This window comes from Myripristis murdjan, chromosome 9, assembly GCF_902150065.1.
Source record: "Myripristis murdjan chromosome 9, fMyrMur1.1, whole genome shotgun sequence".
In the NCBI taxonomy this organism is placed as follows: domain Eukaryota; kingdom Metazoa; phylum Chordata; class Actinopteri; order Holocentriformes; family Holocentridae; genus Myripristis; species Myripristis murdjan.
Window position 1 is genome coordinate 4154030 of NC_043988.1, and position 21989 is coordinate 4176018.

Genomic DNA, 21989 nt, shown 5'->3' on the forward strand with positions numbered 1-21989 from the left:
ATAGGGATCATTTTAATGTTTTATTTTGTTAGAGAGAGAGTGAGAGAGAGAGAGAGAGAGAGAGAGATCCGTTAGGCTAAACTATGTGACTGTGTTTCATCAATCAAACATAGCCGTAGCCGTGCACCCTCGTCACGTGGCCATACTTAATCTCAGGCGGGAGTGGGACGGGAGTTTACAGTTTTTTCACAGTCAGTCGGAGCAAGTCAAATGAAAATGGCAGAATCAACGGTCAGCGGGTCATGTCTTCCTTTTAACTAAAAGACGTTTTTGTTCCTTTTAATCAGACATAGTGATGTTTATTTACCTTGACAGTTTCGGAGGTAACTTCCTCCTTCAGAATGCGTCCAACTGACAGCCGGAGCAGCACCTGTCAGATCCGGCAGACCTGGTGCCGGTGTTCTGTCAAATCGTCCTACCTCCGCGAAACGTCCTACCGTGTCCCTAACCCTAACCCTAACTTTAACCTTGTCAGAATATGCTTCTACATTAGGGAGGATGTTCTGACAATTGAAATTACCTTGTCAGAATATGCTTCTAGCCAGGTAGGATATCTCGACGGGTAGGAAGGATTTTCAGAACACCGGCACCGGCCGCAGCACCGCATGGTGTGCGCGGCCACCCGGTCAGGTCACGTCTGCCGGATCTAATGGGTGTGCCGTGCATACAGATAATTATCAGATAACAGCTCTCATATCTTGCCACCGTTAATCAATAATCAGAGAAAATATAACACATCAGACACTGGAGTGGAGTGATGAGTGGAAAAATTTACAATAGGAAACAAGTCAGATTTGGCGTGATATTTCTCTCTTGAGCTTGAGAGCTTGAGATTGAGGTTGAATGCGTGACTGTCACGGCCAATGCCTGAGAGTTGGCAACCCTGCATTGTTTAGGCGGTCTGGAGTGATTGTATTTATCAGCACCGGAGTTATCAGGAGACTTTCGACAATGTCAGTGAATGACTGGGGGAAGAGAAATATGACAGCTGCCTTGGAGATGCTCCAGAACCTGGACATTTTATTTATTTATTTTATTTTTATTTATTATTTTTATCATTTATTTTACTTGAAGATTATTTTAATTTAACCTGTTTTTTATTTAATTAATTTTATTGATCGGATTAACTTTAATTTGCCTGAAGATGATTGTTTTGTATTGTTGTCTGTCTGATTGAATGCTTGTGTTAAAAAAAAAAAAAAAGACGTTACTCAACAGTTACTCAGTACTTGAGTAGTTTTTCCACCAAGTACTTTTTTACTCTTGCTCAAGTAATTATTTGGATGACTACTTTTTACTTGTACTTGAGTCATATTATTCTGAAGTAACAGTACTTTTACTTGAGTACCATTTTTGGCTACTCTACCCACCTCTGGTTTCCACCGCTCCGGAGTCCGGTGGCGGCGTGCTTTAGGCCTACACCGCTCCATCTGACACTTGGCGTTGTGCTCGGTGATGTAAGGCTTGCGTGCAGCTGCTCGGCCATGCAGCCTATCAGGAAACACAGCAGCAACAGCCTGTGGCATCGTCAAGGTAACATTAAGTCACAGGTAGTGTGCTATCCCGCCTTTCCTCCTATTTAAGGCCCCTCAAGTCCATACTCACTCAGGTGACCTCACTTCACTTTAAGTCTGTGAACCTTCAGTGCTCAGGACTTCGTGTTCTCAATGAAACGCAGCTTCAGAGACATGGAACAACAAAATGATCAGCCGGCGCCAATTAATGACGGGTAACCTGTTTCAACGTTGTTGTTGTTGTTGTTGTTGTTGTTGTTTAAATAGCCTATATATTTTATATATGATATTTATAATATAATATTAATTCATTAATTTATCTGTTTATTTATTTTGTTACTCATGTATTCTCTTTTCTGTGGGACATGTAGGCCTATCACTGTACAAACCTTACGGTAACGTTATGTAAAAGCTTAATTACTAAACGATACAGTTTTTAAGTGGTGCCAACTCAACATGTGAATAATTTGGCATAGACTAAATTACAGGACTGCGAAACCGAACTACATTCAAAAAATCTGGCGTTTCAGAGTTTTATTTAGGCTATCAGTCAAATGAAAACGAACACATTCATACCGGAATTTAAATTAACCACTCAATGATGCGGCATGATATAATCCACCAAGAAACACTTGTTTGAATAAAATAACCATTGTAATTATTGGTTCACAACGCAAGAAGTTACAATCCACCAGCGCGCCGACGGAATAACAAGACTCGTTAACTAACAAGTTATTTAAAAAAAAATACTCAAACTGTTTCTCTCAAATATTCTCTGACTTTAAGACTGTCTTCTAACGAAATATAAAAGCTTGCATCCTGCTCTAAGCGGTGCGTAGGTGCATGTGCAAGGCAACAGCAGTGTGCCATAGCCTACGCCTAAGAGAAATTCCAACATCCAGTGCCCGCAGGTGAACAGCTAGTACACACACCTCTTAAAACAGAGCACTCATGCCAGTTTCACCAATTTATTTTGGCACTTTGGACCAGTTATTGTGCAAAATCTGCCCATATTGATCAAAAAGCCCACATTTATCGATAACAAACAATACAAATGAATTAATAAATAGGCTAATAGTAACAATACTCTGGCTCACTGGAATTCCTAAATAAATAATAGTAGGCTAACAATACTGTGGCTCACGGGAATTATATATAATAGTAACAATACTGTGGCTCACAACAGGTCTAAAATATGGCATAATAATACAACAACAATGTAAGTGTTCACACCTGCACTTTTACGCAGATATGGCGCGACAGATTATCCTCCAATGCAGCGATAAACCATTTTCCATTTCTGCCCTTAAAATAAAGAACAAGTAAAGGGACGGCTCCGATGCCAACAACAGTGTAACTTGGTAAAGTGAAGCACCAGACTTGACAGTATTTGCCAACTTGACGTGTATCCCGCCCCTCCGGCTTGTGCGCACACGCAGAGAGAGAGAGAGGAGCGGGCAATTCTAAAAGCCAAAGAAATAGTGATAATGTTGCAGCACAAGTCTTGCATACACAATGATAATATTGTGATTCTGGGCTACATCACCAGTATTTTATTGTTACGAAAAGAAAACAATTTTTTTTCCGAGTTTTTTTTTCTCGTAAATTTGTGCCTTAATCTCAGAAGTTTCTTTTTTTTTTTTTTGTCCATACATTTCGGAGTATTTTTTTCTCGCAAATTTACCTGTTTGATTACAGAGGATATCCGATTTTTCCCTCATAAAGTTATGATTTTAACTCTCTTCACCCGGTACCGTAATTGTATTTTTTCTCCATAATACACTGCCGTTGTCACTTAATGTGGAGAGAAAATTATGTTCTTTTTTTTTTTCTTAGAATAAGGGATACAGTTTATCAATATATATATATATGTATATATATATATATATATATATATATATATATATATATATATATATATATATATATATATATATATATTAATACAATGTCATTTTTAATGTATTTCAAAACCTGCCCAGTGGCAAACCAGCTCAACTCCTGTCCAAGCTACCAAGTTCATTGTCCCTCTCTTGTAGCAACAGAAAGCGAGAGGACATCCTGGAAAGTGCACAGTATTTTATGGGTGTCGCGCTGCTGGCGGCTCGGAGGAGCAGGGACCCAAGCACGCAGGTAAACACATATAAACACACACAACGATTCACTTACACGTCACACAAATCCATTTTTTCCTGCAGGTCATAGCATTTTTGGAAAGTCTACTTGAGGAAATGAGGAAAGCTGGCGAATTTAATAAATTTTTAGTAGTGGAATATCATGAAATTTTGTCAGCCTCAATTTAAATTGATCAGTGTGAAAGGGGAATGCTGAGAAATAGAAAAATGAGCATATGACTGTGTGAGCTTTATAAAGACTCCCTTTGATAGTGTTTTGCTGTTGTAAAATTGTAAAATTATGGCTCCATCTACTTCCATTGGATAAGAGATGGCTAGTGTTTTAGAATATGAGTTTGCCATGAAAGCTTGTGAGTGAAGCTTTCTTTGGGACAGTAGTAAGTATCCGATACCCACAAATGTATTATGAGTGAAGTATCCCTTTAGGACTGTACATTTTTCTCAGACATTTAGTGAGGGTGAGTGTTTGCTACATGTCTCAATAATGTACAAGCTTACTTTACAGTCGTAGGAAATGTGCTCTATAAATAAAATTTGATTTGATTTGTGCCAGGCCAGCCATTAACTTGGTAGAATGTGAATCGGGTATGTCCACAGAATTGAGTGGACCTCTGTGATCTGTCTGTGGAGGAAATGTATGTGAGGTTTAACATCCCCTACTTGATTCTATTTATTTCCACATTCATCCCACAAATGTGTGAAAAGTTCCCCAAAGTGTCCAAGTGAGCCTAATTACCAAGGTTTTGCAACATTTAGGATTAAGCCTGTGAACTTCTTTTGCTACGATTTTTTGGACAGCTTTCTCCCATATTGAATTTTGTCAAACCTCTACAAATTTGTCCACTGTCCCAAACTTGGCACATGGGATATCTGACCTGGTCTAAAAACAAGTTAACAGTGTGTCTTTCATCCCCTTCAGTTGAGATATTGAACACTGCAGTATTAAGTTGATCTGGCCAATCAGCAGTGCTCTGTGCTTGGATCCCATCAGCTGCTGCTTACAGCTGTCATTCTGTAATTCATACCAGCAGAGAAAATAGATTATGGCCAATCTGATGGCTCCTAGCAACTTGACACACACTGACTGTTATGTGCCCTGTTATGTGTTTAAAAGTTAATGGGTAGACAAAACTGTCCAATTGTCAAACAGGTTGGAGCCTGTATAGTGAACGAGGAGAAGAAGATTGTTGGTGTGGGTTACAATGGTATGCCCAATGGTTGTGGTGATGACTCGCTGCCATGGCGCCGATCAGGTGATAACCCTGTGGAAACAAAGTACTTTTATGGTAAGCACACACATACACACACACACACACACACACACACTTCCTCAAAAAACAAAAAAAAACAAAAAAAAACAGGTTGCAAACTTGTAAGGACCTATTACTACACAGAAAAATAATAAAACATCAATATTCTATGTGCCTCTCTTTTTTCTTATTTAGCAAAAGTGTCTATTAATGAAGAGAAGCTTCAGCAAAAAATCATATTTGAAAATGAAGGGATTTTGATTATATGATGTGAAATCTCTAGTACCCCAGCATCATTTGCAAAATGGTTTGTTGCAATGTAAATGTGGGAAAAACTAATTTTTGAACAGTAGTGGATTTGAACAGTAGTCAGTACTGTTACCCAAAACCTGTCCAGCCTGTCCAGCCGTCAGTTTAAAAGCAATATGAGGGATAAAGACAGAGTGAGATTACAGTAACAGCAGGTAAATGCCATAGCCTATTAGTTGTGTTGATTTGAAAATGCTGCCAACTGCAAAAAACAGAGAAGGCATCATGACATATTTGAAACTGGAGCCTCACAGGCTCACCAGCACATTGTGTAATGCACTGTGTTATTATAGCCAGCATGATACTAGGATGCTGTCATTCAAACAGACCAAAAGAAAACTCAGCGAGTGACAAAGTAAACCATGGTCATATCAGCTGATTTTTATTTTTTCACGCTTTTTCCTGGGTTGTATTATGTTGACAGTATGTGTTTTTTTCCAGTATAAGACAAATGGCAGTAAATATATGCATATGTATCTTGAACTGCATCAGTGCCTTAGTGAATTAAATGAAGATAGGGTGTTGGTGATTTTGTTGAATGAGTATTATTGCACTGACTGGAGCTTTCCTGCCCCTGCTCCCACAGTGTGTCACGCAGAGCTGAATGCCATTATGAATAAGAACAGTGCTGACTTGAAGGGCTGCACAATCTATGTGACTTTGTTCCCCTGCAACGAATGTTCAAAGCTCCTCATCCAGGCAGGTGCGTGTGGAAAGTACACACACACACACACACACACACACACACATTTACTTTATAGTCTAATGTCTGCAGGGTTGCACTGACAGATTTTGGAAGGGCTCATGTTTTTGAATTCAACATGCAGATAGCAGATGCTTTGCATGGAAGTTTGATAAAGGTCAACTAAACTGAAGTTTGGTAGGGCGCTGGGTCGTTTAGTTCACACATGGTGGTAAAACGTCATTAGTTCCTTCATGATCTGCTGAACTGCTAATCTAGAATTAGCAGTGTATTTCTACCTTCCCCATTCACTTCCACAGTGCAGCAAAACAGCTTCCAAAATCACATTAGCAGATTATGCAAATATAAAAAACAATTCCGGGGATCAGTATTTTGAGGAAATTAAACAGCTGGTTTCTTGTTATTTTCTTAGTTTTCTAGGAAAGTGTATTTTAGCCAAATCTCAAGTTTACCTGAATACCGTATTTCACCAATTAATCGCCCAGGCGTTTAATACGCAAAATCAACTTGGATCCCAGGCGTTTAAAAGAACCAGGCGGCTATTCGCTGCAGGCCTTTATTTATTTTTACACAGACCTGCACCAGGCCATTATTGTGATGACAGTTACTGTGCAACATATTTACAGTCGGTCGATTTAAGATTACGGTATTTTGACAGAAAACGGAAGTGCCGCACAGTCATTGTGCGGCTAACTGTTTACTTCTGCAAAAATAAGGTGAATAGCCTTATTTTGGGTTTACCTCAATATAATGCAGATAATCGCCCCGGCAGTTATTCGGGTGGGTGTTTAATGTGCAAAATGGGTGCAGACCCCAGGCGTTTAAAAGAACCAGACGTCTATTTGCGACCGGGTGATTAATTTGTGAAATACGGTATATGAAATGGATTTGGACTGTTTTAATTGTTTTTTTTATTCATTGGCAGTGGGTCTGATCTTCCACATTATCAATAATCATTTTCATTCTGTATCTTGGACATTTACTCAATGAAGACGTGTTTGTTTCTGTACTTGCAGTGGGCAAATGAGACGTGGCTCTGTGCTGACAGCTTATATGTGTTAGACATTTAGTGATGTTGGGGAGGGCGCTGATGCAGGATGAACTTTATATGTTAGACCTACTGAGTTTGCTAAAGGCAAATCATTGCCACCCTTGAGTTAAAAAAAAAAAAAGATGTAAATGCACAAACATGACTCACTGCATGCACAGCATGATAGTGTTTTATATCAACATTAACCGTTTCATTGGAAAAAATGGGAATGCCTCAGAGATTTCCCAGCTGGAATATGAAGAATAAGTGGTTTACATGCACATTCATCACAGAGTTGGTGAATATGCAGATTTTGCAGAGAATGTGTATAATCTTTACTGAGACTATTAGAGTATCTTACAATCTAATCTGACAAGTAGCATGACTCTACTGATAGGACATCTAATAGTATTTCTTCTTTTCTTCTGCCTTTTTGCTGCCTTCATCCCGTCATCATTCCTTACTCTCTGTCCAGGCATTAAGAACGTCATCTATTTATCTGATAAGTACCATAAGTTGGACAACGTGATTGCTTCCAAAAAGATGCTTGACTTGGCAGGCATACCATACGAGTAAGTAATACCCTCTCTGTCTCTCACACACATAAAAAAAAAAACAAAACAAAACTGGCTGTACCTCACCTCAAAACTCCCCTGATGTGTTTTGCTTCCTCAACCTGCCCTGTCTCTTTCTACTCTACTGCACTCTACTCTAGTTAGCGAATTTCCCCAAAATGAGAAGAGACCTGCTCCATCCAGGTGTTTGCGGTGTAGGTGCTTTACCTCGTTCCATAGGAATAAATGTATGGAGACAACAAAAATAAATAATAAATACATTATAGAGAGGAGAGAACACTCGACATATGGATGTTGAAAAAAAGTAAAGTTTGTTTGTTTGTTTGTTTTTTAATGAATCAACCTGCCATGTTCTGATGGGTACCATCGGGTTCTGGTTGACTTTGACTTTGGGGTTGTCACACGCCTTTCAAAGACATGTGACAGCCCCACAGAACCGGTAGAGAAGAATGTGGTGAGATGAGCTAGTGGGTAAGATAAGATAATTCCAGTATCTAACTAACCAAAACCAAAAGTAATCATGTGACCTCAAATTAAGGAAGCAGAGTTCACATTATGGATTCCATCTTGGACTCAAGGAGACAGTGGTGAGCAAACCAGAGACAAAACACTTTGTCATGCCACGTAAATGAATCATATTACTAAAGTAATCAGTCTTGTGTCTTAATTAAAATAGATCAGATTTGGACATTGTTACATGTTAATTTAAGTCCCTGTGAGATACAAAACAAGCTCACAAATTTAACCTAATGGTGGATCTGAGCCTGTGAGAAACAGTTTTGTCAGAATGAAGGCTGTGGGGTAAAACATGCCAGTGATGTTGGGGCAAGTTGAGCCTATGGCTCAATTTACCCCAAAAGTTTAAATACATATGTACATAGTAACCTGTGTATTTATTTTCTGGAGATGAAATCAAAACGGTAAGGTAGAACAAACAAGGACCATAAGATGGACAGAATCACACTGAAGAGGTACAGCAACAAACAAGAGAGGACGTTTCTAGACTTGCATTTGAGTTAGCAAGCAAGACCAGCATTTCACCACATTCATAAATTTGAATTTTTGGTTGAAACAGCCACTTTATAATGTTCTACTCTTGTGGCTCACAAAGTCATCAACATGAATAAACTACAGAGCTGATAATTGGCTGTGGAAAACAAATGTTTCCCTGGGGACTATTTTCCCTAGCGGAGGGACTGTTTCACTGTGTCCAATTTCAAGTCATCAAAACACAGCAGTGCTGCAGCTTTTAGGAATGATAGGATGATTTTTATTACAGCAATGGAATAGTGCTGTGAAGAAAGTTTGAAGACTCTAAAAGTTTCATATCGTTTTCATTTTCATATCGTAGTGGAATGAATGGCTGGATTAAAGCGAGGAAAAATGATATCAGAGTTGCAAAATACCACTGCTTGCTTTAGGAAAGGATTAGCAGAAATGTGAAGTATATTAGAGTACAGTATAGTAGATATTAAGCTAAACATGCAAAATCACTGGCATGTTTCTTTAATAGACATCAATAAAAATGACTTTTGTCCTAAACTAGGTTTTCACTGTCTTGTTGTTTCTGTCTGTGCATCTCATGAGTGTTGTTTTTTGTTTTTGTTTTTTTTTCTTGTGTGTTGGCAGGCAGCTCAAGCCCAAGGAGCCTCGGCTTGTCATTGACTTCAGTTCCAATTGAAAATGAAATCTGCTCAACTTGGGGAGCCAGTGAATGAGGAGGACAGGCATGGGAGGAGAGAAAAAGTTTTTATATCCAGGATGTTCAAGAGCATTTAATTTGATGCTTCTCCCTCTGTGGCTCAGTGTGGTAAAAGGGTCTATCTTTCTGTTTTCATCTGTTTCTTGTACTCCCTTAGTCTTAGAAATGTACAAGGGCTCTCAATACATTGACTTGACTGGAAAGTTGTTTGTGTCCATAGTTCCAAAGACAACAAAAAGATTTGACTTTTAAACTTTTTGGGGAAGGAACTCATTGTCTCGTGGCTTTCTACACAACACATCGTGAATCTGACATGGACTTTTCTTAGGACCTTTTTCCAAAACAAATTTTAAAAAGAAACTTAGGAAGATATTGGTGGATAAGTCGCAGTGTTCTCTGCTGCTGGATAAATAAAGAGGTTTAATCCCACATGAGCTCTTTAATCTCCGATCCTTTATAACTATGGATCATCTTATGTATTTATGAGAGTCTTTGTACATTTTGATATAAGTTATATGGGCTTTAGGTTTCAGAACTTTGGAAAAAAATACGTTTTAATTGTATTTTCAGTCTCATCATTGAGTTCAGGTGTGAGTAGGCTTCTGTGATGGAAAACAGTACCTACACCTGTTTTAACTAGGTTTGGGGGGGTTATAGTGTGTTTGTACTCTACATAGGTAATATGGGTCAGATCAGAGTTCAATTTAGCTTTATATTCATCTTAATGCAGTTAAATGTGGGAACAGGCAATTTAAAGTAACTTTCTGTATGCATAAGTCCAAGCAATTGTATACAAGTGGAATACACACACAGCTCTTGATTCAGAAGCAAGAATGTGTGAATGGAATGAGCCACCAGAGATGGATGTTTTTGAAAACACACCTTTTTCTTTCCATTTTGGCTCTCTGATCACAGGAAATTTTTGTTTTTGAAACTTTTGGAAAACACTCCCAAAGGTGGAATTTTTTTTTTTTGAAAATGGCGTTTTCCTTTTGGTGTGTGGATGGTGAAAACAATTTGATAATGCTGATGTCATCATCACAACTTTGCGTCTTTGCACTTGCTCACAGCAGGATGCTGAGCTCACGTCACCTGGTGTCACCTGCATGTTCACATGGGCCCGTGACATCAGGCTCAGTTAGTTTCAACAACTTGTATTCATTTGTTAGTTTTAGGAGGAGCTCCACCCCTCCTCTGTCCAGATCAACCACTCAGCCTTGTTTTACCACTCCAGATTCCTTTTCCCTACAGTTTTGGATATTGTTAATATGTTTTGACCATATCCCAACTAACTCTGGGATATCGACAAATCACTGCAGTCACTCCTTAGCTGCTTTGAGCATACACGTATCACAAAAACATATATAGCCTAAAATTATTGTTTATTTTTTATTGTAGAATTTGTTCTTGTTGCAAAAATGTTGATTTTTTTCTGTTTGTGGGGGAATACATTCTTTTCCATAGGTTGCCTGCTGCGTACTGAAATTAATCTTCTGGCTTGTGCTTTTACATCTACTGCTCAACTGTGTAACTTGACAGCATCATTCCTCTTCAGCACATGGTGCAATGGAAGTCAGTAAAATCTTGGGACCACAAGTTTTTTCCAGTTTGATTCTGTACACACACACACACACACACACACACACACACACACACACACACACACACACACACACATTTACTGTACACATGTAGAACAACTAGATGGGTTATTGAATAACTGAGTGTAATTGCATCAGCTTTTCAACATTTAAGGACGTCAAGATGACAAATATATACTTAGATGGGCCCAAGAGCAGAAGTGGTTGCTCATATTTGTTCCACCCCTATATCTCAGAACCAGAACATAATTATCTTGTGACATCAAGTCTGGCTCTTATTATTTAATCATCTCATTATCATGATGGCACATACATTGGATGGATGCTAATCTGCTTGAAGTGAATAGTTAAACACTTGGCAGTCAGTGAAGTATGGTTTCAGTTGGCCAATGTGTTATCTTTCAGTTATAGCAATAGGCATAGCCAGTTTTTATTTTTGCCATCAATCAGATCAATCAATCAGGGATCAGAATGAGACATATTTATATGCTAACTGATAGATGTTGTAGAGACATATTGCACAAGAGAACTAGGTGTTACCTCCACATTTAAGCTCATATATTGAACTGCATATGTTATAGGTATCAAATCAACAGTTTTCTTTCTCTCCAGAATAAAAATCACTGATGCTCTCTTTGCCCAGTGCACTGCATTTTTAAAACTAGTGAGGCATGAGGGACAGAACTGAAACGTGAGGTATCGTTGCACTTTGGTGTTGCTGAGATCACAATTGTTGTCCCATTTGTTTTGCCAAACCAAACCAAGCCAAGCAAGTCTGTTACTGTAGCAGGAGCACAGAGACTATAGAGGACACAGCAGGTGATAACTGATCAACACACTGGGATTTTACTGTAGTCACAGTAGGCGACATGCAAAAATTGCAAGGATGAATCACTTACCCATAAGTACCTCACAAGGAGCAACAGTTGGGCACACGACATATAGACAGTTTGGTACAGTTACCCAATTACAGCAAAACTGGACTTTGGTTGAGTGTTGGGTTACATAGTTAACAGGGCGTGATGTAAGTCCACATGGTCGTGAAATATCCTTTTCACCCAATCTCCCCTCGGGGATCAATAAAGCATTTCCGATTTTGATTCTGATTCTGATTAACAGCTCTGTGCTCCCTTTTCTTTCTGATGCAAGGTTACTATGTGGAAGTTTCCCTCAGACACCACCTACCACTTTTCATATTGGCATAATCCACGATGTTCGAGTTTGTTTATGTGCTAAAACTGTTACTTTGGGAGCTGTTTTTCCTTGTTATGGAAATTAATGGGGAGATGTCAATACAGTATTGTGAATAGCAGTCCAAGGGAGTATAGAGCAACTAATGAGGATATTTCACCACCATGTGGACACATATCCAAATCACAATACAACCCAACGCTCTATAAAATTCAGATTTGCTTTAACATGATAGTTAGGATTCTTAACCTTAAAGTGGTATTTGTTGGTCCATGCGAGTATAATACATCCACCAGTTCCAGTTCCTTGTGTTATAAAAAGGGAGGGGGGTGAGTAAAGAAGAATTTAAAAAGTAAAAATTTAAGGAAAATTACCAAAACAAGTAAAAACTACTGTAAAATTTGTAAAGAGGGTGAAATAAACCTTTTTGAACCTTTTAATAAACCTCACCCATGGATTCCTGGGTATCAAAGAGTTACACAACCATTTGACAATCAGTATTTGTCTGTGTGTTGGACAGCTGTTGCCAACTTGTAGTTAGGTTCTGACACCACAAGAGGGCGTCTGTTTATGCCCAGGAAGAGCTTGAGGTTCTCAGTGTGTGTGATATCATTGTTTGTCTTTTGCTCAGCAGTGAAGTTGCATCTGAGAACTCAGATCAAGCACCACAACGTGCCTCCAGATCCATTAAGGATATAAAACAAGGACATGAATGTGAATATGAGTCTTTCTGGAATTCATCAATAATGTGACATGAAAGGAGAGCCCCACTTGAACAGCAGAGTTCATGAATCATATTGTTGAAGTTCTTAATTCCTGTTTAAGCTGTGTTTGAAATAGACATGAATTATTCAAGTAAATATATCAGTAAAGATTTGTAGCTTTTACTTCAGATTGTTTCAAAACCTTGATGTCACAGAATGAGACACAGGGAAATTGCACAATCAGCTTATAATGCATCCTGTTGATTTCGTACACAGAATATTCAGCTCAGGAGACTTTGCACATACTGCTTTCTGCAGAAATTGTGTTTTAAAGCATCACTTTATTCATTGATATCAGTTAACCATTCATATAACAGAAATAAACCCATGCCTTTTGCTGACAAAAGGTCTCTTACGACTATTTGTCATTTTTACTATTATGCAGTTTCTCGCATTCAGATTCTCCATCAATTGGAATGGACAGAAAATTTTTCACATAACACAATGTAATCCTTTTTTATGACTGCATTTAGAGCAGAAATCCACCAGTACAGTTTGTGTTTTTGTGTTTGGAACGTAATGGGGCTGGAAATGGGATAGACTGACTCTCTTAGCACTACAATCGCCTTGCAAAAATGGCGCACCAAGTGCATCCAAGTGCATCGACATATTAACAAGCTCATTGATATGATGAAAAGTGTCAGAGAGAATGTTTAGACCTGAAATGGGGGTGAATTAAGGGGGTGTGATTATGTGAAGAAAGTCAGACACAAGCTTCATATTACAGTTTTTTATGATCGCTTAAGCACGGTTTTCAAAACAGGGCCCCGATTTTCAAAACACTACACACAATTAGCACAACCACACACACAATATGCAGAACACCTCAAATCCTGTGCAAAATGAAACACTCTTGTAAAAATTATACACTAATTTATATTAAAAAATATATATATATTATGTTACCATATGAAACACACACATTTCATAAGGCAGCTGTGTTGAACTTCAAACACTTTTAGCAATTCTACCTCTCAGTGTTTAGCCTGCTGTAAGTGAAGTTCACAGAGAAAGTGCAAATATACAATGTGGTAAATTCACAAAACACAAGATCAATAATGCAGACTATTGAAAATATGATTTATTTCACTTCATATGCTCAAAATCAGTCAACATGGACAATCACAACAAAACATGTCCCAAGATTTATGTTACCATAGTAGTGTAAATAACACTGTAAGCCCAGAAAATAGACAAATATAAAATATTGTGCTACTAAGTACAGGTTACAAGTACTGTAAAGTAAAAGAAAGAAAACAAAAAGAAATCTGAAAAAAAGTCCCAGGTGACCATGTGTGATGCAACACATGTGAGATGTGAGACAATGTGAGAATATGATGTGTGTATGATCTGTGGTTGGTGTGTCTACAATTGAGCAGTCGAATGTTTGCACACTTGCTCGCTGTATACTGGAAAAAGTGACTGAAAAAAACTGTACTGTGCTGTAAAGTACAGTATACTGTAGACTGTATACAGTTTGGAGTTAACACCTTTCATATTTATTTTATTTTTTGGTTATTTTGGAAACAGTTGTTACTGTGAAAAGAGCCTCTGCTGTGACGTCATAATGCTGAGCAGCAACGTTCCAGTGAGGCTTTGTGACGTCAGCAGAACTCAGAGCACAAACAGGCGAGCAGAGGAGCTTCCTGTCAGTTCACCTGAAACATTCAGGAGGAGCAGTGCCAAGAGACACACACACACACACACACACACACGAGTGAAAACAGCTGGACCTCACCTGTGCTGAAGGTAAGTGTTTGCTCAGATGGGCTCACTGACCTCAATCTGACCTGATGTGACAGTCGTGTGATGGAACGAGCCGCTTTTCTCTCTCATCACAGAGTTGATTGGAAAGACACCAGTGGGAGTGGAGGCATTACAGTTTGTTTTTTTTTGTTTTCGTTTGCTTGAACTCATTTTGCAAATGCTTTGCTCACTGTGCCAAAACTCTAAACACAAGCAAATAAGACACAACACCTGGAAATGAACCGTTCACATTTATGGCAAACTGAAACACTGTCATCAAAACTTCAAAATCCTTTGTCAAAATGTAACTCTGATGACAAAAGAATACACATTTCCATCATATGAACACACTTTCACATCAGCAGCAACACAATAACACACTCAACACAAAACACTGCATTTTTTACTTTACAGTACAGTACAGTTTTTTTCAATCACTTTTTCCAGTATAATGGAACTGGGATCCACTTTGTCGTCATCTTCACCTCCAAACCACAGCAGAAGTTTTCTTTTGCAAATGTGTTCATAGCTATTACTTTGAGTTTTCCTGTGTAATACTGTATGTGAATTACAGTATTTCAGTTTTTGCCATCAATACAGTTAAATTTGACTTCAGAGTCTTTCTGAGTTTGGATGCAATTCTTTCCTGTCAGTTGACATTTGAATGTGCAGCTCACAGGAGAACCTTGTTCAAACTGACAGCTGTATTTTGTATTGTGCTGTCAGCTGTGTTACAGTACAGTAGAGCTGACTGAAGGAATCTACTCATTTGGGCAGAAGTTGAGTTGTTTGAGGGAAATCTTGGCTTTTGCTACTTGTCTTCTGTATGAAATAGTGTGTGGTGTTGAGGAGGAAGTGTGTTGCAGAATAGCAAACACAGTTCAGAGCAGCACATGTGTCTAAGGTGTGGCCACGCTGTGTTGAAGGTTTAGCTCCAATGAGTTCAAGTTTGGTCACGTTGGTTTAAGCAGATGTTCTTAGTGTGTAAGCAGTCCAAAAAAACTGTAATAGAATATTAATATTAATTAACTGGTAGTTTAATATTAACACTACACACTGACAGTAGAAATGAAACACGTGTGTGTGTTGTGCTCTCTCTCTCTGCAGGACACACACACACACCCGGCCGACCGGCCGGCTGCTCGAAGGCTGAGCAGGCAGCACTCACAGCGGACTGGCAGCTCGCTGACCTCTGACCTCTGGGACCACAGCAGCACCTCCACGCCTGGTACACACACACACACACACACACACACACACACACACACAGGTATCCACATGTGTACAGTATGGATGTGTATTCAGAACATAACACATGATCAAATAAGGGAAAAGGGTCTGTCATTTCAGTCCACATGTGTTCTTGTGGCCTGTTGGAAAATGGTGTGTTTGTGCAGACTGGGGCCTAAACAGTCTCTCAAATTATTCCTACAGAGAGACAGTGTGTGTGTGTGTGTGTGTGTGTGTGTGTGTGTGTGTGCGCTCAGGTCAGTAATGGTAAGTGTCATGGATGTGTGACGCTTTGTAGCCAATAAATAAAACCTAAATAAAGTGATATAAGTTTGTTATTTCATTATCAGCTTCAGTTATTTCATTTTTTATGTTTTATTTTATTTTATTTTTGTTTTGAAGCCAGCTGATAATGTTATAAGCAGCCAATAATGTGATACCTGTGATGAAGGTGTATTGACTGTGGTTTGATTGGCAGATACTCTGGAGAAAATGTATGTCTACCTGCCCGTCTGTATGCCGGTGGCCCCTCCCTCTGTGGTGGCCCCTCCTCCTGTGGTGGCCCCTCCCTCTGTGGTGGCCCCTCCCCCTGCGGCGGCCCCTCCTCCTGTGGCAGCCCCGCCCACCTGTGGCGGCGCCCCCAGCCAACAGAGCTGCCTCTGCGAAAAGCCAAGCCAGCAGACTCGGAGTCTCCTGGAGGCTCACGAGAAGCTGGGCAGGCTGGCAGAGAGAGACAGGGTGAGGGAGCAGAGGATGTCCCTGCTGTCCCAAAAGATGAAGCTCCAAGAAGAGCACAGTGCCAAGAAGATCGCTGAGCTCCATGATGTCATCCAGGAGCACAAGGCCACCATCAAAAGGCACAAGAAAACCATCAAGGAGCAAAGCAAAATGATGGAGGCCCAGAGTGTGAGCGTCCAGCGAGAGAGGCAGCACTACTGGACGCTCCTGAAGAAGAGGGACAACACCATCAGAGAGCAGGACGAACTCATCCACAAGCTCCATCGCACCATCGACAACGTGCAGAAACACCTGAGGGCCGTGGAGGAGTTCAACAGCAGACACAAGGAGGACAGGAAGGAGCTGAGGCTGCAGAAACAAGGGAAGGAGGAGGGAGAGAGAGAGCAGGAGGAAAGAGAGGAGAGACAGGCGGAGGAGGGAGAGAGAGAGAGGGAGGAAAGAGAGGAGAGACAGGCGGAGGAGCGAGAGAGAGAGAGGGAGGAAAGAGAGGAGAGACAGGCGGAAGAGGGAGAGAGAGAGGAGGAGGAAAGAGAGGAGAGACAGGCGGAGGAGGGAGAGAGAGAGAGGGAGGAAAGACATGTCAGGAGAGCCATGCTGAAGAAAAACAGAAAAGAGGAAGAAAGAGAAGAGCAACCAGTGAAGGAGAGAAAGAGAGAGAAGGATGCAAGACATCACAGGAGAGAAATGCTGGAGAAAAAGAGGAAAGAGGAAAGAGAAAAGCAGCAGACAGAGGAAAGAGAAAGAGAGGACAGACGAGAGATGAAGGAGGAAGAAAGAGAGGAAGAAAATAAAGAGGAAGAAAGAGAAAAGCAACAGCCAGAGGAGAGAAAGAGAGAGAAGGATCAAAGACTTGTCAAGAAAAAGTTGCTCAAGAAAACCAGAAAGGAAGAAGAAAGAGAGGAGCAACCAGTGAAGGAGAGAAAGAGAGAGAAGGATGCAAGACATCGCAGGAGAGAAATGCTGGAGAAAAAGAGGAAAGAGGAAAGAGAAAAGCAGCAGACAGAGGATAGAGAAAGAGAGGACAGACGAGAGATGAAGGAAGAAGAAAGTGAGGAAGAAAATAAAGAGGAAGAAAGTGAGGAGGAAAATAAAGAGGAAGAAAGTGAGGAGGAAAATAAAGAGGAAGAGAGAGAAGAAAATAAAGAGGAAGAAAGTGAGGAGGAAAATAAAGAGGAAGAAAGAGAAAAGCAACAGCCAGAGGAGAGAAAGAGAGAGAAGGATGCAAGACATTGCAGGAGAGAAATGCTGGCGAAAAAGAGGAAAGAGGAAAGAGAAAAGCAGCAGACAGAGGAAAGAGAAAGAGAGGACAGACGAGAGATGAAGGAAGAAGAAAGTGAGGAAGAAAATAAAGAGGAAGAAAGTGAGGAGGAAAAAAGTGCAGAAAAAGAGAGTGAGAAGGAAGAAAGTCTTGAGGAAGAAATAAGAGGAAAAAAGTGTGGAGGAAAATAAAGAGGAAGAAAGGGAGGAGGATAAAAGTGCAGAAAAGAGAGTGAGGAGGAAGAAAGTGTTGAGGAGGAAAATAAAGAGGAAAAAAGTGAGGAGGAAAAAAGTGCAGAAAAAGAGAGTGAGGAGGAAGAAAGTCAAGAAGATGAAATTGAAGAGAAAGAAAATGTGGAGGAAGAAATGAAAGAGAATAAGAGTGAAGACAAAGAAGAAGAGGGGAGAGAAGTGGCAGAAAAAGAGAGAGAGAAGACAGAGCAGGAAGAGGAGGGAGGAGGAGAGGAGAAAATGGCTGAGGAAAAAGAGAGAGAAAAAGAGGAGCAGGAGGAGGTGAAGAAGGCAGCAGGGGGCGCTCAAACATGGAGCAGCAAAGCTGCTGCCAACCTGCAGAGCGGCGACACCGAGCTCCCACAGCAGAAAACAGGCCAAGAAGAAAAGACAGGAGCAGAGCCGGGAGGAAGGAGGGAGACGCTCCAATGGCCTCCTCTCTCTCCAAAAGAGCTGCAGGAGCCACTCAGCAGACACCAACTAAGGGAGGAGATCGCCAGAGAGAGACAGAGAGAGGAAGAGAGAGAACGGAGGAGAGCCCAAGAGCACAGGAAGAGGATGGAGGCGGAAAAGAGGTACAAGAAGAAGAAAGAGCTGGAGAACATGGAGAGAGAAGAGGAGCGCAGGAGGAAGGAGCTGCAAGAGAGGAGAGAGAGAATCCAGAGAGCGCTGCAGGAGATCGCACAGGAAGACAGGGACAGGCTCCAACAACAGACGGGAGCAGAGGAGGAGAGGAAGAGGATGGAGGGACAGATGAAGCTGGAGAGCATGGAGAGTGAAGAGGAGGAGTGGAGGGAGGAGCTGGAGGAGAAAGAGAAGAGCCAAGGAGCCCAGGGCAAGAACGACAAGAAAGAAGCCCAGGACTTCTGGGACACGCTCATCCAAGGGATCAGAGGGGAGGAGGAGGAGACGGGAGAGGAGGAGGAGGAAGAGGAGGAGGAGGAAGAGACGGAGGAGGAGACGGAGGAGGAGGAGGAGCCCAAAATGAAGCTGGGCGTCCTGGACAAGCTGAAGAAATGGAAGTTGGACAGAGAGAAGGAGCAGATCCTGAAGAGGATTGAAAAGTCTCACATGAAGGAGGAGAAGTTCTGCTCGCTCTGTAAAGGTCAGTGGGTCTGTTTCCATGGCAACAGAGTGCACTTTGCTCCAGCTTCACTCTGCAGGCCACACTAACCTCTCACCTGCTTCCTGCAGAAAACTGCTGTCAGCACGTCAAGGACATCGAGACGCACAGGAGGAAGAAGCTGAGGCGTCAGGACGAGGACAGACAGAGGGAGGAGCTGCGCTGGAGGGACAAAGTGATGGAGAAGGCGCAGAAAAAAGAGGAGAAGAAGAAGAAAAGGGAGGGCGGGCGGAAGAAGTCCTACTTTGAAAAGTTCCTCCGTCTCCTCTGAAATTGGACATTTTTTATTTTATTTCACACTCATCTTGAAAAAAAATAGGATGAGATCTTCCAGACACACACACACACACACACACACACAAAACCACCACCCACCTGCCCCTTTCAATTCCAACAAGCCCTGCTTCCTTTAGCCCTTACACACACACACACACACACACACACACACACACACACACACACACACACACAAAACCACCCCCCCATCCCTCTCATTTCCAACAAGCCCTGTTTCCCTTTAACCCTTACACAGTGCACACACACACACACACACACACACACACACACACACACACAGCCCTAAGATGGTCTCATCCTGATGGATTTTTTTTTCAAGATGAGGTCACGCTCTTAAAAAGGATGTCATTTCCAACAGACGGCGAGACGCCGCCACATCCTTTTTCAGAGTGTGAGGCGGGCGGCACGGTGGCCCAGTGGAAACACTGCGGCCTCACAGCAGGAAGGGCGGGGCTTCAGCCTCCGGCCCCGCCCCCTCTGTGGGAGTGGGCGTGGTCTCCCCGTGTCTGCGTGGGTTTTCTCCGGGCGCTCCGGTTTCCTCCCACACTTCAAAACCCGCGGGTGGCGACGCGGCTGCCGCTTCAATAAAGCTGTCGCTGCTTGATGCTTTGTTCTGTGGAGTCTCTGCTTTGGGAGCAACACAAACTTCTGCATTATTTCCTGCAGGCTCAAGTGCTGCCGCTTCAATTTCACAGGAGGGAGAGCATCCAAGAAGATTTGCTCAAGAGCCCACGTCAGTGCACTTTGGAGCTCCTTTCATTTTGTCAAACTTCTCACTTTTCCTCTCTTCCATCTCAGACTTTTTACTTTTGACTGCACTCCATTTCCTCAGGGCATTTTATTACCAAAACCTGTGGTTGCTACATTTACACTGATGACTATGAGGAGATTATTGTGCAGAATTATGAGCAAATGTGTGTAGAGAGTTGTGTAAATGTGTACAGGAATCTGCACATGTGTACTCAGAATCTATGAGCACATTTACAGATTCATCTCCACATTCACTTTCAAAACTGACCACAGATTTGGAGATGGTATAGGCCGGGAGCCAGGTCCACCCCTCAGGATGTTTTTTGCTAAGTTTTTTTCAGTATGATTTCCTGTTATCTTATACCTTGGGCCATCATGAGTTGATACCGACCACCCCCAACTCGGTGACGTTTTGTCTCAGGGGCCAAAAAAAAAAAGCCTTTTGGGAAAAGCTCCTGGTGAAATGATGTAATTGTACATATTAAGGTACTGGAACTGTGCCGGCCACAGTGCTGCACACGGTCACACAGAGGAGACATGAGAGGAAACATGAGAACAAGCTGCTGTCCTGTGGTTCCACATCATCATGTTAATATACTGATAGTGCAGCAAAGCCAACGTGCACATCTTCTTCATGTTCAGGGCCCACAGGCTGACTCTCCCCCAGGTGACGTGGTTTTGCTCTGCAGGGACACAAACCCAGAGAGGTTTGGCTTTGTGCCTCTGACAGACGTTTGAACACGACCAGTCTGACATCGAGCCTCACAGATGTGACCGATGATCAGATTGTATCGATTGATAGTTTGTCATTTTTGGCAAATTTTCTGGCAATTTTCTGTTTTTATTATATATTATTTATTTATTTAGGCAAAATGTCTGAATTACACTTATATTTCTTAAGTTTTTGAAAGCGGTCCAAAAAAAAAGGCTCAGGTTTAAAAGGGCTACATTGTTTGGAGCAGTGGTTCTCAATTTTATTTCCATCATATTCCCCCAGAAATATTTTTAAACAGCCCAGTTCTCCCTGACCAGTACAAAAAAAAAAACGGTAGAATCCCTCCACCCCCACCCCATGCATGACTATATTATTATGAAATTAAAGAGCATATTGCAGGTTAAATTTTTTACAAAATTTATACTTAACATTGTGTGAAAATGACCATGTGAAAGGTTAATGCAGGATTTCATATGTTTTACAAGATATTAGGGCACGTATTTAGAGGAAAAAGTGGCCGTTTTGAGCAAAGCGCCTAAAAACGCTCTTTTTTTCAACATCGCGTCATATGACGTAACAAGAGGGAGTCGGTCTCCTCAGCTCTGCTCCAGCTCAGTGCGCAGCAGTAGGTGGTACTGAGTCTGAGCGGTCTTGGTCTAATGAGTTGGTCTGTTTTCAGTAGTTTTACATAGCATTTATTTATCATCATCATGGTAAATTATTGTGTTTGTGCTAGCTGCACAAACTCCAACCTGTCAGGACGTCGACTCCGCCGTTTTCGAGGAGAGAAACTCAGTGCGACCATAAATGACAGCAAAACACAGTAGACGCTCACACTGAGCCTAAATGAAACAAGTTCACATAAATTAGGTAAATAACATAAATAAACAAATAAATAAACAGGCCCTATTGCGTTTTGCTGTCATTTATGATTGAGCTGAGTTTCTCTCCTCTCCTCTGTTTGACCGCGGGCAGAGCTGAGCACTCCGTGTGTCTCCACGGAGCGAAGCAGAGCAGAGACAGTGAACAACTACACTCGTCACTTTACTGTAAAGGGCTGCTCACACAGGGCAGTCACATTACCTAAAGCGATCGCCCCGGGAATGCACGTCATCACGTTGAAATACG

At 41.3% G+C, this 21989-nt stretch overlaps 1 protein-coding gene across 1 annotated transcript; it reads left to right on the forward strand.

The window, feature by feature from the left end:
• The first annotated feature begins 1625 nt into the window (after nt 1–1625).
• On the forward strand, nt 1626–9754 carry LOC115365413 (deoxycytidylate deaminase-like). Its single transcript, XM_030060407.1, has 6 exons — nt 1626–1729; nt 3554–3647; nt 4800–4935; nt 5795–5911; nt 7417–7513; nt 9146–9754. Exons 1-6 carry the CDS (start codon nt 1668–1670, stop codon nt 9195–9197), a joined length of 558 nt encoding a protein of 185 aa, XP_029916267.1. The 5' UTR covers nt 1626–1667; the 3' UTR covers nt 9198–9754.
• The last annotated feature ends 12235 nt before the right edge of the window (nt 9755–21989 follow it).

Excerpts from the sequence above, each read along its gene's own strand:
- LOC115365413 (XM_030060407.1), top strand. The coding sequence starts at position 1,668 with ATGAAACGCAGCTTCAGAGACATGGAACAACAAAATGATCAGCCGGCG. Across the intron at positions 1,730-3,553 it reads CCGGCGCCAATTAATGACGG|CAACAGAAAGCGAGAGGACA; the intron begins GTAACCTGTTTC and ends CCTCTCTTGTAG. Across the intron at positions 3,648-4,799 it reads GCAGGGACCCAAGCACGCAG|GTTGGAGCCTGTATAGTGAA; the intron begins GTAAACACATAT and ends ATTGTCAAACAG.